The following is a 21,060-nucleotide window of genomic DNA, read 5'->3' as shown; positions in this document are numbered from 1 at the left end:
TGTAAAGCTGTTAATTAGGACACAGTGATCACAGAGAGGCTTTTGCTTTACCTCTGTTTAGATCTAGAGCTTCTTCTGGGAGAGCCCACTTTGGATTTCTTTGAGACCAGCAGCACCAAATATACAGTAATAGGGTTCCCCATCCTCTCGATGTGAATAAACACACAGTGAAAAACACTTTGGCAGCTGGATAGGCTCAAAAATGAGCCCTTAAGGTCACTGCACAGAGCAATATTTATTTAGCACTCAGAGAGCGTTTTTCCCTGAAACAATAGCTACAACTGAGCTTTGTGTGCCGCTTTAAGTATTAATAATAGTGGTATCTCATTCGTTATTTCACACTCACCGTGGCGGCGCGCTCGGACGGATTCGTACCTGAGGCTGAGACCAGAGTTGGTGAAACGAAGGGCGGCGAGCGTGCGGCTCATCCCCGGCGGCTCCCGACCCACGGTTGGAGCTTCTGCTTCAGTAGCGACTCAAAGCTTTGATGGGAGCATTTTGCAATATTAACCCCGGCATCACTTCTGGAAACAGGGCTCCGACGCCGGCTGGCTCCCAGCCAACACAAAACCCAGGCCGGGAGCAGAGGGGGCCCGTGGGAAGGGGCTCCGAGATGCAAATCGCGGTGGCGGTGCTCAGCGCACTTTAATCCTTTGTCCACTTTAGCTGGGCACAAATAATGCAACCGATTCAAATGCTTGTCTCTCTGGGGTGAATTAGCTGGATGGCAGCCTGAAGCCTCTCCCCGGCAACAGCAAACCTGCAAAAAGAGGCAGGAGCCCAGCTCTTCTCTGTTCCCAGCCACCCTGTCCAACCCTTGAGCCTGTCCAGCAGGAGGCTGCTGGCTCCCCTTGCGTTGTCACTTGCTCGCTGAGGAGGACCCTCTGGTGGGACTCATCCAACTCCTGGCTGCAGGAGCCTTTTCCCTGGGACACCCAACCCGCACAGTCCCTGCGGGGACCCTGGAGGTGAGTTGTGAGCTCCGTATGGCCTCCTCGCTGCCTCCTCGCTGCCTCGTGCCTGCATAAAGGTGAGTGAGTTTGTTCCAGTGCTGGCTGCACCAAACAACAGCAGCAGCCCAAAGCCTTGGTTTAACCCTTCCAGAAGTAACCAGCTAGGATGGATGCTGCACATGGGGAGGGCTAGTCTGTGCTTTCATGCTCCTCCAGGCTCGATGTTGTCGGGCAACCTGCTCCGGGGACTGAGCAGGGAAGGTGGAAGAGCAGGGACATCTGTGAAATGCAGGTATATTTTCACACGTGCACGATCGCCTCGTGCCAGTGGTGTTGGGCATAGGATGAAGTTCACAGCCGCACCTGGGTGCCTACTGCAAACAACGTGCTTTGTTGGTAAGAGGTGAACTGGTGCAAAGGTGCTTCCCTCTGCCAGCCCGGGCGATGCCAGGGGACGGGCGCGTGTCCTGGATGGGACAAGGAGGGGCACGCTGCCCGTTTCTAGCCTCCTTTCTGGACGCTCTCTGCAGTCATTGCCCTGATGAGCTGTTTCTCTCTCGTGCAGGTCTGGAAATGGAGGAGAAAGTTTGTTGTCCGTGGTACACTAGGTCTCTGCATCCTGCTGTGCAGCTCGTGGCAGCAGCCTCCAGCTCAGCCCCGGTGTGTGCTGGACGGGCAGTTTATGGATGTGTGGAACAGGCTGTGTGCACAGAGCGGGCTGTTTACTGTAAATGGCGCGGGGTGGTAGCTGGTTTGGGGTCATTCAGTGCTGGCTGGGCATACCTGGCACTTCTCTTCATAATTAGCCTGACCACCCTCATCTGGGGTCTGCTCCCACAACCCCCCCACCCAGTTGCTCCCCAGCTGCTTTTAAGCCCAGCTCCTTGCCTAGCTCAGTGTTTGATCCCTCTTGCTGCTGTTTTCTGTTCCCCTGGGTTGGCTTTATCCCTGTGTGGCTGCTTTCTGCTCGTTAATCACCAATAACGCCCGTGCAAAACAGGTGAGTGATGCTGCTTTTGGGACCCTGTTTGCTGACTGTTAGCCAGGACTGGGGATGGTGCCGCTTGGCGTGGAGCTGGGAGAGGAGGGTGAGGAGGCAGCTGACACAGGAGCGTGCACTGGCAGCTCCCAGCAGCTCGCAGGAATCCAGCAAGACGTAGCTTGTCCCTTCTCTCTAAGTAGGTATCGAATCTCCAGCTGGTGGGGATGGCCCTTGTCCCCTGCCTGCTGCGTCCCCAGCCCCGGCTCTGGGAAAGGAGCTGGGGAGGTGGGTGCTGTGGCGCTGGAGATGGGTCTGAAAAAGATTTGCTTGTGTAAATTCATGCTGGAGGTGGCTTTGGAAGTGGCTCCAGCTCACGGCATGTGACATGCTGACCTGACACCTTGTCCTGTGCTGCGGGTTCGTGCTGAGAGCGGCGCGAGGCTGCCTGGACGGGGGGAGGTCTGTGCTGGGAACCTGGCTGAGGTTATTCAGGATTTCAGGAAGATGCTTTTTTCCATATATTTCCTGCGTTTGTGATGGTGAGGAGGGCAGCGTCTTCCACAAAAGATGGAGCTTTTGGAGAAATGGAGTTACCTCACCATTAACTGTGTGAGCCAGGGGGGCACTGGGCTGCGTCGCAGCCGTGGACGAGGGTCTAACCCTGCTCGTCCCTCCCATCAATTGACATCTGGGGGCCCTCAGTGGTGGCCAGGGTGGTTTCCTGAGGTATCTTGAACTTGGCACCCGGGGTAATGTCCTGGCTCCTTGCCTGGTTGCCTGGAACGTTTCCTCATGTTTCGCCGTCATTCAAATTCATCGGGGTGGCCGGTGCGTGCGTGCCCGGCCGTGCTGGAGGCCCTGAGCCAAATCACCTTTCCCCGGGATTTCCTTGGTGACGCGGGGACCAGCTGAGCTCTCGGCTCACCCAGGAGCCGCTCGAGACCCGTGACACCGGAGGGCTCCTCTTCTCAGCCTGGAGATGGGGAGGGAGGCCTCCGACAGGGAATATCTCTGGAAGGCCAAATGCTGATGCCTCTGCTCCTCTGTTACGCCGCGGGCCGGGGCAGTTGCTAGGGGACTGTTGCTCTTTACTGGGGTTCAGAAAAAAACGTGTGTTTCTCCAGCCCGGGAAGGGGGTGATTTGCCTCCAGGAAAGTGGGGCCCAACCCTCCGTGACGCCTCAGCGCGAGGACACGGCTAAGGTCCTTGTTTCCCAAAGAGGTCAGTGAGCTGGGCTGAAAATACACGCAGGCTTTCTGTCTGCAGATAGAGCTGGCTCAGTAACTCCGTGCCGGGGGTTAAGTGACGGGCTGACCTCAGTCTTTACGCGAGAGCCTGAGGCCGACCGAGCGCGGGTTGTGCACGACGCACGCCTGGCAGCAGCCAGACCTCTGCTCCCACCGCGTCCCACCCTCCCGGCGAGGAGAAACGCAGCAGCGGCGTCCACTGCGTCCTGCTGGAGCCCCAGGCAGAGCAGTCAGTGCTGGTCGGTGCCTGTGAAACCCTTTGCTGCTGCCACTTTGGGTTCCCTCTTTGTCCATGGACGTGAGCGGGCAGGGCAGAAAAACAAACCCATTGTGCTCCAGGCAAAACCGTGAGGGGCAGGTGGGGTTGGGGTGACTAACAGGAGCTGAGCGGTGTCGAGGTGAGGTGGCTCCAGCCCCCGGGAGCCCCCAGGCACGTGCAGTGGCCAGGGTGGGCTCAGCCCTGGGGGAGCCTGAGCTTTCCTTCCAGAGCAGCGAGCTACAACTGCTCCTTTTATGCCCCTTCCATTGCAGAGAAGGCTGATAAGGGGGTTTAAAGTCCTCCTGCCGCGGGTTGGAAGTGCGTGCTCCTCATTGACTTTGCTCTGTGGCTGTCGGAGAACATCAGTGATGTTCTCTTCCTCATCTGCCTCAAGCACGTGGCAAAGCCACCTGGGGAATTTACTGCCCCCGCGGAGCAGGAGGGACAGAATCCCACCCCACCAGCGTCTGTGGGTGGGTTTGTGTCCGTCCACCTCCCGCCTTTCCCCTTTGTGTGGGGAGGGTGCAGGGTGTGGAGCTCTTGTTCGAACTTCTCAAACCCATTTCAGAGTCTTTAATGGAAAAAAAAACCAGACAAACCAAACCAAATCACAGCATCTCGATGTTATTCAAACACATTTAATAAACAGAGAGACAGTAGCAAAGGGCACTGACACGAGACGAACTGTACAAACCCTCCACGCCCGCAGGCGGGAGCTGCTCCGGCCCCTCGCCCCGCCGCCCCCTTCGCCTCAGCCCACTCAGTCACCCTGAGAAAGATTGGCTTTTAAAAATGTGCAGAAACAAAGACACTTCAAGAGGTCATTTCCAGTCTTGCCATAACGGAACAACTTAGGCCACTGGGAAAGTTTAAAAAAACCAAAGTGTCCTACTGTCCATTCCCAGGACTAATGCTCTAACAGGAACTTCCCAAGAGGCACAAGCGCTCCCAGACACCCAGGAGATCCCCCCCTACTCACAATGTGCTCCCTTTTTAGAGTGAATGGGACAAACCCATCCCAATTCAGTGCTAGTTTTGATACAGCTGTGACTGAGTGAAAGGCAATGGAAGGAGAAGCCCCATCTTGATCACTGAAGGATGCAGAACGCTGAGAGCAGCCTTGGTCTTGGGGTAAAGGTGACGTAGCACAGCTGGGAAAGAAATCCTGCCCTCGGAATGGACTGCGCTCCAGGTCCTAAACATCACTCAGCAAGCTGAGTGTCTGGTGCCAGAGATCAGTTTGCTGCCACAACCTCGTTCTGGTGAACATAAAGACCCTGCAGCTGAACCCAAGGAGTCTCCAGGGCCCTGGCGTGTCCTCGCCACAGAGAACAGCAACATCTGGATGGGAAACCAAGACGCAGCCGTGACAGTCTGATTGTGCACATGAGTTACAACTGCATCCCTGCTCAGCTGGTCGCGGCAGCTCCCAGGCTCTCTGTGGCTCGGCAGGGAGGGATCACGCTCTCCTCGGGTGACCCTCTGGTGGCTTCACTGCCTGTGGCATTTTTGGTGACACAGAAAAGCAACGAGGTATTGTTTTTATTGACTTGAGCTGTACCGGACGAAGTCTCCCTTCGCAACCTGAACTCCACGGTCTGCCCCGCGAGGCACTCGGCCGGTGTCGAGGACGTACAGCTCAACCTGTTCCTGTTGCCTTTAGTCTGGTATTTCTTGACCAGTTCTCAGAATCTCCTTCCTCTGAGAGAGACAGATGAAAGTGTTGAAGGGCTTTTCAGGCTGCTAACTTGCATACGTGCCGTTTCTTAGCTGTGAGCGCAGACGGACAATGACCGAGGCTACAAGATGCTGAGAGATCTGTACACATCACAGTGTTATTGAGGCCCAGCTGGCGCATGGTCTGTCACACCAAAGCCACCTCCCCGCGTTATAACCAGGAGGATGGAGGGAAGAGCCGGGTTCTTCAGCGCGATGGCAAGCCAGCTGTGTCAACAGCCTGACACCGACACAGCGTCAACTCAAGGACGTTTGGCACAGTCCATCGTTACCAGGATTAAACGAGCACACATAATTAACCAGGCTTCCTCGAGCATGAGGCAAAGCCTCCACCAGAGGAGGTGTTGGCAAAGCAGGATGGGAGAGAACAGGCTGGGAATGCACAGGACTGGAAAGAGGCGGAGTGCAGCAGCATCAGCTGTGTCCTTGCTGCACGTCTTGCTTGCTGAACTGTGGTTGGACCGTTGATAGCGTTCGTTACTGCAAGGCCCAGGTGGCAACAAGCCACAAGATGGGAAACCTGCCTAATTCCATCTCAGATCTTTAACGAGACCCCAGGTCACCAATGCCCTCCAGAAAGGAGCCCAGCTCCTCAGTCCAGGTGAAGAATCTTCCGATACCTTATTGAGAAACATCTGCTCAGAGCGTGTTAATGTCTCTGAATTCCAGCATCTCCGAAGCTTGGCGTTTAACATCAGTTTGGGACTTGACTCAAGACCCAAGTGTCTGGACACTCAGGCTACAAAGAACAAAGCCAGGATGAAAAGGGCTAAACATGCAGCAAAATCCTAAGAAATTCCATTTACCAGACTAGGAGGAGGTGCCCTGGGTCAGGGATGGCACAGAGTAACGAGGGAACCCGGGACGGCGGTTTGGCCGAGAGCAGAGTTCGAGAGGCACAAACAAACATTTTGCACATCCATCCAAGGCATTCCAAAAAGAAACAAAGAAAAGTCACAGGAGTCAACACGATCACTTTGGACGAGAAACGTTACACCAGTTTGGCAACTTTTCACCCCCTCCCCAGCTCTGAGCTCCCCGCTGTGATTCGAGTGGGGACACGAGGGGGCTGCAGATCAATCACTGCCTGGAAATCGGGGACCTCCTCCACGAAGGATCTCGTGGGTTAAACCAAACCTACCTGCTCGCTACAGTACAAAAGAAATCCTGCCACAGCCCTCCCTTGGCGGGGAGGAAGGAGGCAGAGCCCGCGCTGCCGGAGACAAACAAGGCAAAGCTGAACTTGGCAGCAACAAATCCCTAACCTTGTGCCTTCGCACCAGGCTAAGATACGGCCGTGGCAGAGTGTCGGAGGGGAAGGTGTCACCACTCTTCAGCAGAGAAGAGTAAAAGACAGAACTATCACTCTACCGCTACTCTGGGGGAACACAGCTCTCTCTGTTTTCACATGCGAAGAAACAGGCTTTGGAACATGCCAGGAGCCCACGTGGAGTGGTGTTAACCTCAGAACCCGAGGCAGATGTACACACAACTTGTAGGAACGCAACAAGGAACAAATGCAAAGCAAGAATGGAGAAAGACTAAGTGGGTTTCTGACGGGCAGGTATTTTGTTCCTCCTTTTCTAGCCCTGCTCTGGTCTGGGGGGCTGGCTGGTCAGCACAGGGAGCCTCGCGAGGCCCCGCGCCGTCTGCTGCAGAGCTGGGTGCAAGAACTGGCACAGCTCAAACCCAGCTCTTGCCGCGGGTGCCAGCCTGCGGAAGGCAGGACCAGGTACAAGGGCGCGTGACCCTTGGCAACCACCACAAAGGCTCCAGCTGGGAACCTGGCTCAGCCGTCGCTGGAAAAACACAATACAGCGCTGGCCAAGAAAATAAAACAAATGCTTGTGGGAAGGACTATCCGACTGGAAGTGTCTCTTCCTTCCTTGGTTTCCAAGGGAAGAGGGAAGGCTTTGGTTCTGACCAGAATCATTCACTGTTGAAGGATGGGCTCGGCTTTGCTCTGCGCTAGCTCGGTTTCTGTGCGAGGTGAGGCCGCACGGCGGGGCTCGGCCCAGCTCACTGCCCTTCGGACACCGGGGAGGTTTAACGCAGCGGACGCTTCAATTACATCCGGGATCCTCGCTCTTGCAGAATCTGAAAAAGAAGAGAGCTCTCTGATAACTCTGGGCAAGTTCAGATGCAAAAGTTCACGTTCAGAATCTTTGCGCTTTGCTGCGGAAGGGAAGATAGATAAATGTGAGAGCAGCCTGCTGGCTTTTGTGCCAACGTAACAAATGACAGGCTGGCTAAAGCCAACCAAGCCCCTTCCCTACAAATCCTGCTGCCTGCCAGGAGCTAGGAATGTCACCTTTTGTTGCTGTCCTGGAGGGAAGAAAAGAGTGGATTGAAAAGAGGGAAAAAACCCCCTTCTCTCCCTGCAACATCCTCCAACCACAAAACGTCACCAGCCTCTAAGGTCCTTGCTACACTGTTTTTTAAGTCTTTCCTCCAACTTTTTTGTCCCAATTTGAAGCATGCAGAGAGCCTCAGCTCTTGTCCCGCAGTAAAGGTGAAACCTTCCAAGAGGTGCAGATCGTGCACGAAGGAGAGAACAGGAAAGCAGATACACAGAGCTGCTGCTTCACATTATGGACCCACTGGTGTAAAAAGGGCTTTTTCTTTGCATGTGAACACACCTGAGCAGACGCCTCACCTTCGCCTTCTCACTGGGCTCCTTCACGATGCCGTTGGTGGAGTTGTTGAGTTCCCTGGACACCACGCAGAGGAATTCTGCCTGGTCTTCGTTCCCGTAGTTATAGGAAGATCCAATGCTGATCAGCTGTGCAACAGGACAAGGTAACTATCAATAAATCTTGCCTTATTCCTACCATTGCTCTGAGGTCCAAATGTCCCAGGAGACCTGCTCTGGGCCTGAATGGTGTCACAGGCTTTCCTTTGTGTGACAGAGCTCAGTTCCAGAGACACTAGCGGCACCGGGAGGCCCAGGAAGGAATTCCAGCCTGAAACTGTGATGCTGAACACAACAGAATGTTTTCCAGCTACCATGGGCAGAAGAAGGAAAACCAGGCCAAGTTTTGCAGTAAGTAATGTCCAGCTAATTGGGATATGGGGCAGGCCACACAGGCTTCCTGCTCCAGGCTGATCTCCATGTGCCGTTTGAGTTTGATGTGTGAAAACGGGAATATCCAGGGACATGTGGCAAACCAGCATCATTCCTTACAGAGGTGCTGTCAAGATGGAGTTTGATATCTCTATAAATGGGATTATACTCTATTACTGCTGTGATGAGGGGCCTGGACTCGATCCAAGAAATCCCATCTGTCTCGTTTATCATTATGACAGGAAAGGGACATCATGGAGCGCAGAGCTAATTTCTCATTTACAACTCTGTTCGGCTTTCCAGGTAATAAATCTAAACCACCTGAAGAAAGCCATGTGAATCTTATCAACTGTGATAGCTGGGGGGGAGCACGCACTCCAACTGCCACGTCCTACTGGATTTCAGAAGAGCTCCCGATTTATCTGCGGCTCAGACGCAGCCAGGAGCCTCCCTAGGCAGGTGACATCCAAACGGTGGCAGTGCAGCTGCAGGAGGACCCGGGGCTGGCGCGTCAGCTAGATCCCCAGGGCCGTTTTAAATGGGTTTTGATTCTGCCGTTCCTCGGTAACAGTACCTGTTCGAATTTCCACCCGTCGGACATTGTGGACACCATCTGTGTGAGCTCCTCCTCTTGGCACTGCAGGACTCTGTACACGTGCTTCACAGGCCCCTAATGCAGGGAGAGCGTGAATAAGTGTCAGTTCAGGAACTGTTGAACTAGTATCAAGCTAAGAAATCGATAAACCTCTCCTGCTCTGTTGTCTCGTTATTTGAGAAATTCTGAGCCCCACCGGCTTCCCGAGGCTCCAACCTTCCGGCCACCCAGCCGATCCTGGAGCGGGTACGTACGGCTGCCACACTTCTCTTCAAAGCCTGCCAGGTGCCTCAGGGCCAGCGAAAGCAAAGCTCCCCTGGCTTTCAGAGCCATCTACTGCTATTTGAAAACACTTCTGGTGCTGAATCTACTGGGTACATTAATATCACTGAGCAGCAATGGGAAAACTGCCAGACACAGATATGAGGGGAATAAAATAGTCCAGAGAAGGAAGAGTTTGAAGTGTTCCTTACCTACCAAAGTGGAATGTTTTGCTTTATAACCACCCGTGGCTCCGGGTCCCTCTTGTTCAGCTCCCCACTGCCTTTCCCTACAACGCTAATGAGACGGCTCGGGAGCCGGTGCTTACAGAACCCGTGCCCTGCATCTCCCTAACAGCACTCCTGCCCCGATGGAGATGACTGTGAAACCAAGGACTTCTCCTGCAAGTGCCTCCTGCCGCGCACAGGGAACGCCTGCCTTCACAACGCAAGCGCTCGCGGGCATTACTTGAGAGGTTCTGTTCTCGTTGTCCCGTATCCGCTCCTTCACCAGCCGCACAAGGGATGCAATGTTGTAAAATTCTGCTTCTTCCAGCACCCCTGGAAAGGAACGAGACGCAGAGACAAGTTCTGTTACTTTGTAAGGGCAGAATGAAGATCATTCTGCTACAGGGGTGCCCAGCCTGCTCCTGACTCTGAATCCAGCCCCGATGGCAGAAAATCCCTGAAGCTGAAGAGGCCGTGTCCCCAGCTCACGCTCTGGGCTGGATGAAAACAACCAAGTAGCCGTCACCTCCTTCTGCCACTTAGAGGATCTCTAGGAAAGACGATCCTCCTTTCCCTGGCAATATCACAGAATCACTGAGGTTGGAACACACTGTGGAGCTCAGCCCGGGCTGCACTGCACGCATCGCCCCTCGGGAGCCCTGGCAGCTTTCCGATGGGGGCTCCCTAACGCCGCTGTCAGTCTGCGTTTGTGGTTCTTCCCCTCTGTTTCCCTCTTACCTTCTTCCGCAAGCTCCTTGTTAATGATGAGCTTCCCATGGCGGAGGTAGTTCAGTATCGGACCAAAATATGTGGGATCTCGATCGATGAGATAGGCCCCCGTCTCATCCTGCGGAGAGGGGACAGGGCTGAGGCAGGGATGATTAAGCAGTCCCAGGAAAACAATAGATTTGGACAAAATCCATAAATTTCTCTCTGAGAACCTGGCTTCCTTTCCCTGGGAAAGGTGCGCTAAGGGATCCTTAAAACTCCTGCCCCAGCGGGGGGTGTTGGGGCTGCTGGACCGGGGGCACCGGGGCTGTCCCCGCCCGAACCGGGGGCCGGGGCTGTTTGCACGGCGGGCAGCGGGGCTGTCCCCGCCCGCACCGGGGGCCGGGGCTGCCGGCGCCGCCTCACCTTGTCGGAGCCGAGCTCGGGCCCGTCCTGGCAGCAGAGGCGGCACAGGAAGGACTTGGGCTCTCGGCAGAGCGTCTGCCGGGTGCTCACGAAGTACGTGCCGCCCACGTTCAGCCGCACCCACTTGGAGGCGGCGGGCGGGCTCGGCGCCGCCCCGGGGCTCGGCGGCCCCGGCGTCCCCCCCGGCCCCGGGCTGGGCGTGCGGCCCCGCGGCGCCCCCTCCGCCATCGCGCTGCGCCCGCTTCCGGGCCGGGGGGCGGGACTTCCGGCCCGGCGAGAGCGGATTGGGCGGAGGAGGCCGAGACTTCCGGCGGGGAGGCACTTCCGGCGGGGGCTGTACTTCCGGCGGGGCAGCGTCCCGGTGTCGGTCAGCGAAGGTGAGAGCGGGGCCCGCGCCGAGGGGCGGCTCCTAGCGCCCCGTTCCCTTTCCAGCCCCGGTCCCCGTTCTCCCCTCTGTCCCCCGCCTCACTCTCGGTTCCCCTTTCCCCTCCCGGGCAGCATGGCGGGCCGCAGAGTTGCCCTCAAGGCCATCGACTGGGCGGCCTTCGCCGAGAGGGTCCCGCCCGGCCAGCGGGCCATGTTCAACGCCCTCAAGACCCGCAGCGACGCGCTCTCGGCCCGGTGAGTGGAGCTGCCCCGCGCGGTCCCCGTCGCTTCTGAGCTGCCGCTGCAGCGGGAGGCGGCCCTGCCCGCGGCACGGGGGGAACCGGAGGGCCTGGAGCCCTCCCAGCCGAACCGACCGGCGATCCGGAGCCTCAAGGCGCTGCTGCCTGGCTCTGCTGACGCCCTGGGCGGTCGCGGTGCCCTCACCGCTCTCCTCCCGGTCCCCAGGCTGGCGGCGCTGCCGGAGAAGCCCCCGGCCATCGACTGGGCGCACTACAAGGCTGTGGTTGCCAAAGCTGGTATGGTGGACGAGTTCCAGAAGAAGGTGAGTCCCTTTCTCAGCTGCGTGTTGGAGGTTTTGATAGGCGGCGTTGTTGGAGTCGAGAGGATATCACTGGAGCTGGAGGAGGAGGTTGGTTCTGCTCCAGCTTCGCATCCTGCGGAGCGGTGTCGCTGCCCTTGAGGAGGAGATTTGCTCTCTGTCAGGAGGAAACCTGGAGCTCTGTGTGCTGAGAGAGCTGGGGAAGGAAAACTCCATGAATCTTTTTGGCTGCAAGGGTGTGTTCGGACGCTGTCTCTCCTGAAGCAGATGTTCCAAGTGCCTCTCGCGCATGAAGTGGAAAGGGGTGGCTTTACCCACAGTGGAACGCGGGAGCCTGGTGGATGCCGTCCTCTTTGTAAATGGGGAATGAAAAGTTGGAGCGAGGCTTCTGCCGACAGGCACGCGGTGTCCGTGGCCCCGTGGAAATACCTCCTGAGGCAGAAATAAGTCTGGGATATGATAAGGGTTTGGTCTTAGACTCCCTTTTCCCGTGCAGTGCCGTGCTTTGCTTTGCTCCACGTGGCACTGTGCTGAATGTGTGCGGTGTTGGGTGTCCTAGGGTGGGAGGCAGCGCAGATCGCTCTGAGCTCACCGGGAAGCAGCGCAGCCCACCACAGACACGGCCAAGCTGCGGTGATCAGCCTTAGAAAGCTCGTTAGCTTATACGGTTTTAAGCATATAAAGGGACAAAGACAAGCGTTTCTTCCTAGGAAGGAAGGCAGGAGGGCTCCCCTGCTGCCAGGGAAAGTGACCTGGGTGGCAGGGATTATTTCAATCAGTCAAACCGCATAAAAACGTTTCTCTTTCGATTCTCAGTTCAGTGCGCTGAAGGTTCCTGAACCAGTGGACACACAAAGCGCCAAAATTGATGCCCAGGAGCAGGAGGCTGTAAGTGTTTAAACTGCTCCTGAGGAGAAGGGAAGGGGTGAGGGAAAGGGGTCCGTGCACATGGGAGGGAACGTCTGGCTGGGGTTTGATCAAGATTCTCTGCACTTATCTGGTGTGATGATGGTGGATTTTAATGCCAGTATTTCAGCTCTGCTGTAGGTCACTGTTTCTCATAGAATAACAGAGTGGTTTGGGTGCGAAGGGCCCTCAAATCCCATCCAGTCCCACCCCTGCCACGGGCAGGGACACCTCCCATGGATCAGGGGCTCCAAGCACCATCCAAAATGTTTCTGCCTAAGATCTCATCTCAATCTCTTGCAGCTCAAAACTGTTCCCCTTGTCCCACCCCTGCACTCCCTGATCCAGAGCCCCTCCCCAGCTCTCCTGGAGCCCCTTTCAGTGCTGGAAGCCGCTCTAAGGTCTTTATCATAACCGTGTTCCTCCCATCCTCTGCTTCCCTGCAGTCCAAGAGCTGTGCCGAGTACGTGCAGGCTTCCAAGGCTCGGGTTGCCCGGTACGAGCAACAGGTAAGTCCAGACTGTGGCTGGTGAGTGTTTAGCCCGGCAAACACCATGTTCTCACCTGTGCGTGCCTTGCTTTTTCTTGCTGATGAGTGACTTGTAACGTGTTTGTCTCTGCTCCCGCTTCAAGCTTCAGAAATTCAGGAGCATGATTCCCTTCGAGCAAATGACCTTTGAAGACTTGCACGAGGCGTTCCCCGAAACCAAACTGGACAAGGAGAAGTACCCGTTCTGGCCCCACAAACCGATCGCTGACCTGTAAGCTGCTCTGAGCAGTTCCTCTAACGACTGCTGGGCTCGGGGGTCTCTTAAATAAAGTGTTTTCTCTCCTGCCTGTGGTTTAGGTCTTTAACATGAGGTAGCAAGGTGGTAACTTAAAACCAGCCCTGTTTTCCTGGATATTGTCCTTTCTGCCTTTGCTTTTGTAGCAAGGACCAAGATCCCAGCTAGACCTGTCGATAAAGTGGAGTTCTCTTGCGTCTTCTGTGATGCAAAGTAACCACATGGTGCAGAGAACGTGTTCGGGAAACTTTGTTTTGCCGTGGCAGGGAAATGGGTGCTCAGCGGTTGAGCGTGTAAAGCCCCTTGAGACGTGGAGTGTGTTTAGGAGGATCCGTGGTGCACAGGGACACGTCTCGGTGGCTCTGCAGGCAGAGCTCAGGGCTGTGCTCTGGGTTGGCTGTGCTGGTTTAGCTACAGGCGGTTGCAGGAGGAATTGGAGGGGTGTGGATGTGTTGATATCAAGTTCAAAAGCATTAAAGCATCTCATTAAACCCCTTTGAGCCTGGTGATCCTGTTATTCCCTCTGTCCTGATTTCTGAATGATTTGGATCTTGCTGAAACCCACAAAAACAATCGTACCAACACATCGGACTCACATTGTTTTATTTAAAGATCTGTGGTGGAATTCTTACAAGCCCTTCCCCAAACCAGAACCGTCTCCCTAGGAGAAGGGCAGTAACCCTTTGTTCTGTGGGTTGTGTTTGTGGTACAGAATTAGAGACAGATCTGATGAAGGTATCCCTGGATTTCAGAGGGACAGGATAAAGGTATCCCCAGATTTCAGACAGATAGGCTGAAGGTAGCTGCGTATTTCAGAGCTTTATTCAACCCCCTTGGTAGCCCACAGGACGCTTTAAGAACACACTGAGTTCAGGACCAGAGCAGCAAGCGCTGAGCCTGCAGAGCACCTGCCCTGTGCGGCTGGTTTTTCATTTTATTTTATTCAGGCAACCGAAACAACCGCAGCTCTGCGAGTCGGGCAGGGAAAAAACACCAATGGAGGGGTTAGAAGCAACACAATGGAGAAAAGTGAGGCAGCACTGCGCCGAGCTGGGCTCTAGGAGCTCCATTTGATAGAGATGATGGTGAAAAAGAAGAGGGAGAGGAGGAGGTGGCTGTAGAGAAGCACCTTCTCCAGCACCGGCAGGAACGGGTCCTGCCCCTGCGGTTCCCAGCGGGGCTCGGCCGCCTGCTCCTTCTCCGGGCTCGTGCTGGGAAGGCGCAGCGGCTGGGTGCCGGCCTTGGCCACGTGTCCCACGCTCTGCGGGTTCCTGGCCGGCGTCGCCAGCTCCGCGTGTGCGTCTGCGAGGAGCAAACGGCACCGTCAGTGGGGAGGGAGCTGGGGGTTGAGCACCACGGCCTGGGGCGCGGGGGAACCTTCCCTCGCTCAAGTGAACCTGCAGCAAACCGCACCACAACTGCTGGTCCGAGAGATTATGGGTCACTTTACCTTGCTGGAAGCTTCTGAGAGCCTTGTCTAAGCGCAGGCACTTGTGCTGCTGGTGCAGCAGGAAGAAGGTGTCCAACACGGCCATGATCATGAGCAGGAAGGTGCCTAGGAAGAACACCACTGCGGGACACACAAAAACAAAGAAAGCCCTTGGCAACTGGCATCGTTTCCTTGAATCTATTGTCTGTCTGGTGGGAGAGGGGGGAAATTTCTGGCTCCAGCGAGCTGATAAAGCCCTCCCGTAGGGTTAGTATCTGGGTAAAAATCAGGAGTTTTTCAATAAAGATGGGTACCTATCATGGGTGGTTTGTTGGAGGAGGTTGGGAGGATGTTGTTGAGAATCACAGCTAACATGGAGCTGCCGAGGATAATGGCAATCTGGAAACTGATTTTCTCCTCGAGAGAGCTGGGTCCGAAGAGCACAGCCATGTCCAGGAGGTACAGGGCGCACGTGGGGAGGATCAGGTTCAGAATGTACAGAGTGGGGCGTCTCTCCATGGAGACCTGTTGAAAAAGAGGGACAAAAATCTATGGGAGCAGGGGATGCCTCGTCATGTTGGGTGAATGCTTGCTCCCTAATGCAGAAAATGATCTTGTTTTGTAGGGTTTTTTTCTCTTTTTTGGTGGCCCATCAGCGCAACGCGATACAAAAGGACTGTCGTACCACATAGGTGACCACGGAGAAGTCTCCCTTATCCAGCTGCTCTATGTACTCGATGAAGCTCAGGTTGGTGAACTTCCATTCTCCGTCAGTTAGGAAGTAGCGCTGGCTGTCCTTCATCATCGCAGCTTCTGTGCGCTTGGTCTTCATGACGAATTCTGTCACTGCTTGGGCAGGAGGGGCAGGAGGAAGAGAGGAGTTGGGTGTTAGAGGTCAGTGGTTTCCTCTCCCTCCAGCCAGGGCTGTGTGCTCTGGGGAACGGTGACGTTTCCTGCGCTGCTGGGGTTTCTCAGCCCACTATGGAGAAATGAAAAAGGAACGAGGGGAAGCACCTTGGCTGGGCCTTTAGGAACGTGGATCAGAGGGGAACTCCGGTCGGTTAGGACACTTTCCTTTGCAGTGGGAGCTGGTGGGTTTTGTGTCACCTCTGCTTACATTTTCAACCCTTCCCTTTGGGATGAACTCTAACTGCACTTTGGATCCCTGAAGCTGTCTTTAATTTCCCCTCATTTCCACAGCTTTTGGGTATGTTTAAGGACCAGTCCTACAGAGCCTTATGGGAACAAGTAGCCTTGTTGCCCGAAGCCTGCTGGTCTCTTGGTTTGTAGAGACCAGTCCTGGGTGCTGATTGGCCACAGAACATCCCAATGCTCCCAGAGATGCCGCTGGGAAGCAAACCAAACCAGAAGGGCAGTGGTTGAGCCATTGTCCCTGGTGTTACATGACCTCAGCCCTGCTAACCTGGCGTGAGCGTGTGGTGCTGCTGAGGGACCCAAGAGCTGGGCAGCGCCCATCTCCTCTCTTCCTCCCTCTGGACGTTTAGCCCAGGTGTGTGAACTGCTGCTCGTTGCTGTACCTGGGTGGAGGAATGAAGCTACGCTGACGTTGCACGTCTGTGTGTCAAAGGGGAACTTGAGGATCATCAGGCTGCACGTCAAGGTGACCTGAAAGGGCTGGGTGGAGACGAAGCTGCCGTTGTGCGTGATGGTCACATAATCAAAGTTTGAGTTTTGTCTGTTCACTCTGGAGGAAACAAAGACAAAGAGGTGACTGAGCTCCAAGATGCTGCCATGCTCCTCAGTCCTACAAAAGCCCTGGCCACACGCATCCTTCCAGGGGAACTCTGCGCCATCATCCATGGGATGGAGCAGTGAGGAGAGGAAACCTGGGCCTTGAGGACAGGCTTTGAGCGCCTCTGGGCTGAGGTTTGTAGTAGCTGTGCTCACGCACAGGACAGCTGGGTTTCCCCCCTGCAACTCCCAAGGAAATTCCATCCTCTACTCCTTTGCTTCCCACTTGCGCCTGGGCCAGGGGCTGCTCCCTGTCCTTGCCCCCATCCGAAGCGCTAGCGGCAGTGCCCGTCCTGCTGTCAGACCCACAGTGATCAACTCTCTGTCCTACATCAAGCTGCTTCGTTCCAGTCCAGCGCCGGGCTCTGCTGCTTCCCCAGCTTGAATTACAGCTCAGGTGGGACATTTCTGGAGATATTAAAGTATGACAGAGCCCCAGAGCACTTTGTATAAGCTGCGGTCACCATTAACCCAAACTATGAGCTGCTTGGTTGCAGACAGCTCCTGGGAACAGCTTTTAACCATAGGAGTTCATCCTGTTTCCGACAATAACACCAACAGTTTGCATCCGTTGTGTTTCTATTAAGCCAGTGAATAAAAACAAAAGGGACTTACCGCTCCAAAATTAAGATGTGGGGAGACCAATACGTGTCCATGGGCAGAACAACCTGGGAGATGTTACAGAAATCCCGCGGGTCCCAGGTTACAAAAGAGTTTTCCCACTCCTGGGGGAAGAAGTTGCAGGAGAGGGATGAGTGCCAGGCTCAGCTGGGTATCACTGGGGAGAAACGCACCCGAGGGACCTACCAGGGTCAACAGGAAGTAAAACGTGACTGTCTGGAGCTTTTCGACCTGGAGAAACAAGAGGGAAGATGTTTAGCAGGTTTTCTTTGGCCCCTCCCATGCAGAGCCCAGCGCTGCCCTGTTCTTGCAGTGGGTTGCAGAAACTCAGCTCTGGAGGAGAGCGCAAGGATCTCTGTCCTACAGCTGAACAGAAGAGCACAAGGACACGGTTCAGTGGTTTGGAAAAAACAGGTTATTAACATTTACAGGCTGGTGCCCTGTGGCTGTATGGCCGACTCCCGGCCCCGCAGGGCTGATTTCAGAGCTTGCTCTAACACAGGCCCTCTAGACTTTTCCCTGGGAGGAGGTGGGCAAAGGTACTCCAGATCCTCCCAAAATGCTTTCAAACAGCAGGAAGATTCAGGAGTGGAAGAGGCTGGTTCTTGTCCTGCCTGGTGGCAGCCTCAGACCCAGCCTAGCTCTCACACAATTTTCTGTGCTAGGGATGGGGTGTTGGCTCCTTACCACGGAGAGAATAGCCACCAGCACAAAATCCATCTTCACTTCCAGAATCTCCTTCAGGTCTGCCTTGGGCAGTATGTGTGCGTGCACCTTGCTGTGAGAGGAGATGTTCAGGTGCTCGACCACATCGTAGTAGGTGCAGGGGTACCTGGGGGCAGCCCCTGCCGGGAACAAAACCCACTGAAACCAGAAAAACCCGAGCGAGATCTCAGCCTGCAAGAGAGGCACCCAGAGAGGAAGGGTGTGGGGCTAGGGGTGTGAAAAACACCAGTAAAGCAGGCGAATCCCCTCCCACCAATGAGAACGGTATTCCTCAAAGCTTTTCTATTCCCCTCGGACTTACCTGTCCCAAGAGAGAAGGTGAGGATCACTATAAACACTTGCTGCATCGTCTCCCGCGTCCAAATAAGGAGGCAAATGGCACCGTGTGTCTCGTGGACGGCTCCAGGAGACGCCAGTTGTTGTGTGGGGGTTGATATTTGTTAATGAGGGACGGATATTTGGTAAATAGAGGCTAGATTTTTTTCTGTATTCATTTGCCTTGGAAGGAAGATGCTGCTAATGGTTTGATGCACTCAGCTGGCTCCTGGGAGCAGCCTTGGGTTGTGGTGATGGAAAAAAGGGCATTAGAAAAACCCAACAGTTTGAGGGAGAAGAAAAGAAGGGCCTATCTCCACAAAGAAAAGGCAAGGAGCCAGAGCCACTCAGAAACCGAATTTGTTTCATTTACAAGGCTGAGAGTCTGCTGCCATCCCCCTGAAATGGAATAGGAACGAGTGCTGGTGTGATGTGAGGGGTGTCGGAGGGTGGAGGAGAGGCTGCTCCCGCCCTGTGGCAGCCCCGGCTGCGGGTGTTGGAGCTTGTCCTCGTTCCCCGAAGCACTGAGCCTTTCTCACACCCACTGATTTTCTGTTTCTGCCTCCTTGCTGACCTCCCGTGCTCTTGAGGTGCTCCTCCAAGTCCTCGTGGTTGAAATGAAAGGCTCATCTCCATCTGCCTTTCCTGCTGCCGCCCTCCTCTCCATCACCATCTGTTTTCTCTGCTGTGATTCCAGCGGGACCTTCAGGTGATGGGTCCCTTGTTGGGGAGTGGCTCCACTTCAGGTGTGCTTGGAAATCCCATCCCGCTGGGACATCGTAGATGGCACCTTATAAGGAAGGGGTTGAGTCCCCTTCCCTGGAGGGGTTTGAAGGACGGGTGGACGAGGTGCTGAGGGACATGGTTTAGTGTTTGATAGGAATGGTTGGACTCGATGATCCGGTGTGTCTCTTCCAACGTGGTTATTCTATGATTCTGTGATTCTTAGTGTGGCCTCTGGCTATGTCTGAGACAAGTTGAGAAGCGCATGGGCCACGAGACAGGGTTTTAATAAGGGGCATGAGGAGAGGTAGGGGAGAGCTCTGTGCTGGGGCTTGAGGGCTGTGTTGGCTCTAGGAGCTTACATTGGTGGGTGACAGCGTCGCTGGAGGAGGGACAATGCTGAGCCCCTAGAACGGGGCTGGAGCTGATGTGGCCTCCAGGAACCCCTTCCATCTGCCAGGGGCTGGAGCTGAGGATCTGCCCTGCTGCTCTGCCGGCTCCAGTGCCCCACAGCTCAGGGCTCCTGTGCCCCACAGCTCAGGGTTCCCGTGCCCCACAGCTCAGGGCTCCGTTACCCCACAGCTCAGGGCTCCGCTGCCCCACAGCTCAGGGCTCCATTACCCCACAGCTCAGGGCTCTGTTACCCCACAGCTCAGGGCTCTTTTACCCCACAGCTCAGGGCTCCGTTGCCCCACAGCTCAGGGCTCTGTTACCCCACAGCTCAGGGCTCCATTGCCTCACAGCTCAGGGCTCCATTGCCCCACAGCTCAGGGGTCCATTGCCCCACAGCTCAGGGCCTGGTGCCCCACAGCTCAGGGCTCTGTTACCCCACAGCTCAGGGCTCCGTTGCCCCACAGCTCAGGGCTCCGTTGCCCCACAGCTCAGGGCTCCATTGCCCCACAGCTCAGGGTTCCCGTGCCCCACAGCTCAGGGCTCCGCTGCCCCACAGCTCAGGGCTCCATTACCCCACAGCTCAAGGCTCTGTTACCCCACAGCTCAGGGCTCTGTTACCCCACAGCTCAGGGCTCCGTTACCCCACGGCTCAGGGCTCCGTTACCCCACGGCTCAGGGCTCCGTTACCCCACAGCTCAGGGCTCCATTACCCCACGGCTCAGGGCTCCATTACCCCACGGCTCAGGGCTCCGCTGCCCCACAGCTCAGGGCCGGGTCAGCGCTGTGGCGGCGGCATCACCGGGGGCAGCGATACCAGCAGCGACCGCGTGGCCTAATGGATAAGGCGTCTGACTTCGGATCAGAAGATTGAGGGTTCGAGTCCCTTCGTGGTCGGTCCCATTTTTTTTTTTTTCCCCCAGACCCGCTCCAGCTCCCCCCCTCCACCTCTGTAGCGGGCGGGCTCTGGGGCCCCCCCCCGGGCTGTCCCCGTTGCTCGCTCCCCCCGCTCCCGGTGCAGCCCCGGTCCCGCTGTCCCCCGTGTCCCCGCGGGTCCCCGCGGCCCTCACCGGGGGAGGGGGGGGGGGGGGGGGGGGCGGGGCGCGGGGCTGGGGCCGATCGCGCGGGCGGGGCGCGCGCCCTGCGCAGCCCCAGTGGCCTAATGGATAAGGCACTGGCCTCCTAAGCCAGGGATTGTGGGTTCGAGTCCCATCTGGGGTGGCTCCGTTTTGCTGCGGCTAAACGCGTTTCCTTGCTCTTTTCTTCCCGTGTTAGTGCTGCCGGTCCGCGAATCGCCCTCCTCTTCCTCCTCTTCCCGACCCGCCGAGGCGCTGCCTTTGGCTGCTCTGTGGGAAGCCGTTACCCAGCCCCGCTGCGGGTGTCTGTGAAGAAGGATGATGCACCAGGAGAACCCAGAAGTACAAATCGTGGAATCGTGGAATGGCTTGAGCTGGAAGGGACCTCACAGCCCATCCAGTCCCACGGGCAGGGACACCTCCCATGGATCAGGGGCTCCAAGCGCCATCCAGCCTGGCCTTGAACCCCTCCAGGGATGGGGCAGCCACCCCTGCTCTGGGCAGCCTGGGCCAGGGCCTCCCCACCCTCACAGCAAAACATTTCTCCCCAAGATCTCATCTCAATGTCCCTCCTTTCCACTGAAAACTATTCCCCTCAGAAAAGGAGAGCAGTTAAAGGTGTTTATTCGGCCTCCTCTGGGCAGAGCGGGGAATTTCAGCTGCATTTTTACCCCCTCCACGTGCTCCCCACATCATCGGCTGCACCCGATCCTCATCCACACCTGCCTGATGCTGGGAGATGACCCCTCGCAGGTGCCATGCAAACCTCTTCCCAGAGCAGGACAGGCTCTAACGGGAAGAAAGCTTTATTGCTCCACCAGAAACCACATCCGCGAGGAGCCGGTGTGGGGCTCGTGCAGTTTGGCTGTGCCAACCCGGGACCAGACTCCTCTACGTGCCATCGGGATGATGCCTTCTCAGGTTAGTTGCATTAAAAAGCTGCTTAGAGGGTC

The 21,060-nt window shown here is 56.0% G+C and overlaps 3 protein-coding genes and 2 non-coding genes across 5 annotated transcripts; 3 read left to right on the top strand and 2 right to left on the bottom strand.

Moving 5' to 3' along the window:
• Window positions 1-4,049: 4,049 nt before the first annotated feature.
• KCTD2 (potassium channel tetramerization domain containing 2) lies at window positions 4,050-10,691 on the bottom strand. Its single transcript, XM_069872698.1, has 6 exons — window positions 10,460-10,691; window positions 10,064-10,172; window positions 9,567-9,658; window positions 8,817-8,912; window positions 7,835-7,960; window positions 4,050-7,275 (listed from the first exon to the last, which is right to left on the bottom strand). Exons 1-6 carry the CDS (start codon window positions 10,685-10,687, stop codon window positions 7,246-7,248), a joined length of 681 nt encoding a protein of 226 aa, XP_069728799.1. The 5' UTR covers window positions 10,688-10,691; the 3' UTR covers window positions 4,050-7,245.
• A 92-nt stretch (window positions 10,692-10,783) lies between these two features.
• ATP5PD (ATP synthase peripheral stalk subunit d) lies at window positions 10,784-13,125 on the top strand. The gene is made up of 6 exons (XM_069872402.1): window positions 10,784-10,836; window positions 10,958-11,080; window positions 11,291-11,387; window positions 12,201-12,272; window positions 12,737-12,799; window positions 12,924-13,125. The coding sequence occupies exons 2-6, from the start codon at window positions 10,959-10,961 to the stop codon at window positions 13,053-13,055; spliced, it is 486 nt and encodes a 161-aa protein (XP_069728503.1). The 5' UTR covers window positions 10,784-10,836; window position 10,958; the 3' UTR covers window positions 13,056-13,125.
• An 868-nt stretch (window positions 13,126-13,993) lies between these two features.
• On the bottom strand, window positions 13,994-18,255 carry LOC138728816 (5-hydroxytryptamine receptor 3A-like). The gene is made up of 9 exons (XM_069872444.1): window positions 17,905-18,255; window positions 17,565-17,722; window positions 17,064-17,108; window positions 16,872-16,981; window positions 16,043-16,209; window positions 15,190-15,350; window positions 14,819-15,029; window positions 14,526-14,645; window positions 13,994-14,377 (listed from the first exon to the last, which is right to left on the bottom strand). Exons 1-9 carry the CDS (start codon window positions 17,948-17,950, stop codon window positions 14,133-14,135), a joined length of 1,263 nt encoding a protein of 420 aa, XP_069728545.1. The 5' UTR covers window positions 17,951-18,255; the 3' UTR covers window positions 13,994-14,132.
• Window positions 18,256-19,855: 1,600 nt separating this feature from the next.
• TRNAR-UCG (transfer RNA arginine (anticodon UCG)) lies at window positions 19,856-19,928 on the top strand. The gene has a single exon. It is a non-coding gene; the product is annotated as a tRNA-Arg (tRNA).
• A 251-nt stretch (window positions 19,929-20,179) lies between these two features.
• On the top strand, window positions 20,180-20,252 carry TRNAR-CCU (transfer RNA arginine (anticodon CCU)). The gene has a single exon. It is a non-coding gene; the product is annotated as a tRNA-Arg (tRNA).
• The last annotated feature ends 808 nt before the right edge of the window (window positions 20,253-21,060 follow it).

Source organism: Phaenicophaeus curvirostris, chromosome 19 (genome assembly GCF_032191515.1).
Source record: "Phaenicophaeus curvirostris isolate KB17595 chromosome 19, BPBGC_Pcur_1.0, whole genome shotgun sequence".
In the NCBI taxonomy this organism is placed as follows: Eukaryota; Metazoa; Chordata; class Aves; order Cuculiformes; family Cuculidae; genus Phaenicophaeus; species Phaenicophaeus curvirostris.
This window is presented reverse-complemented; position numbering and strand designations above follow the sequence as displayed.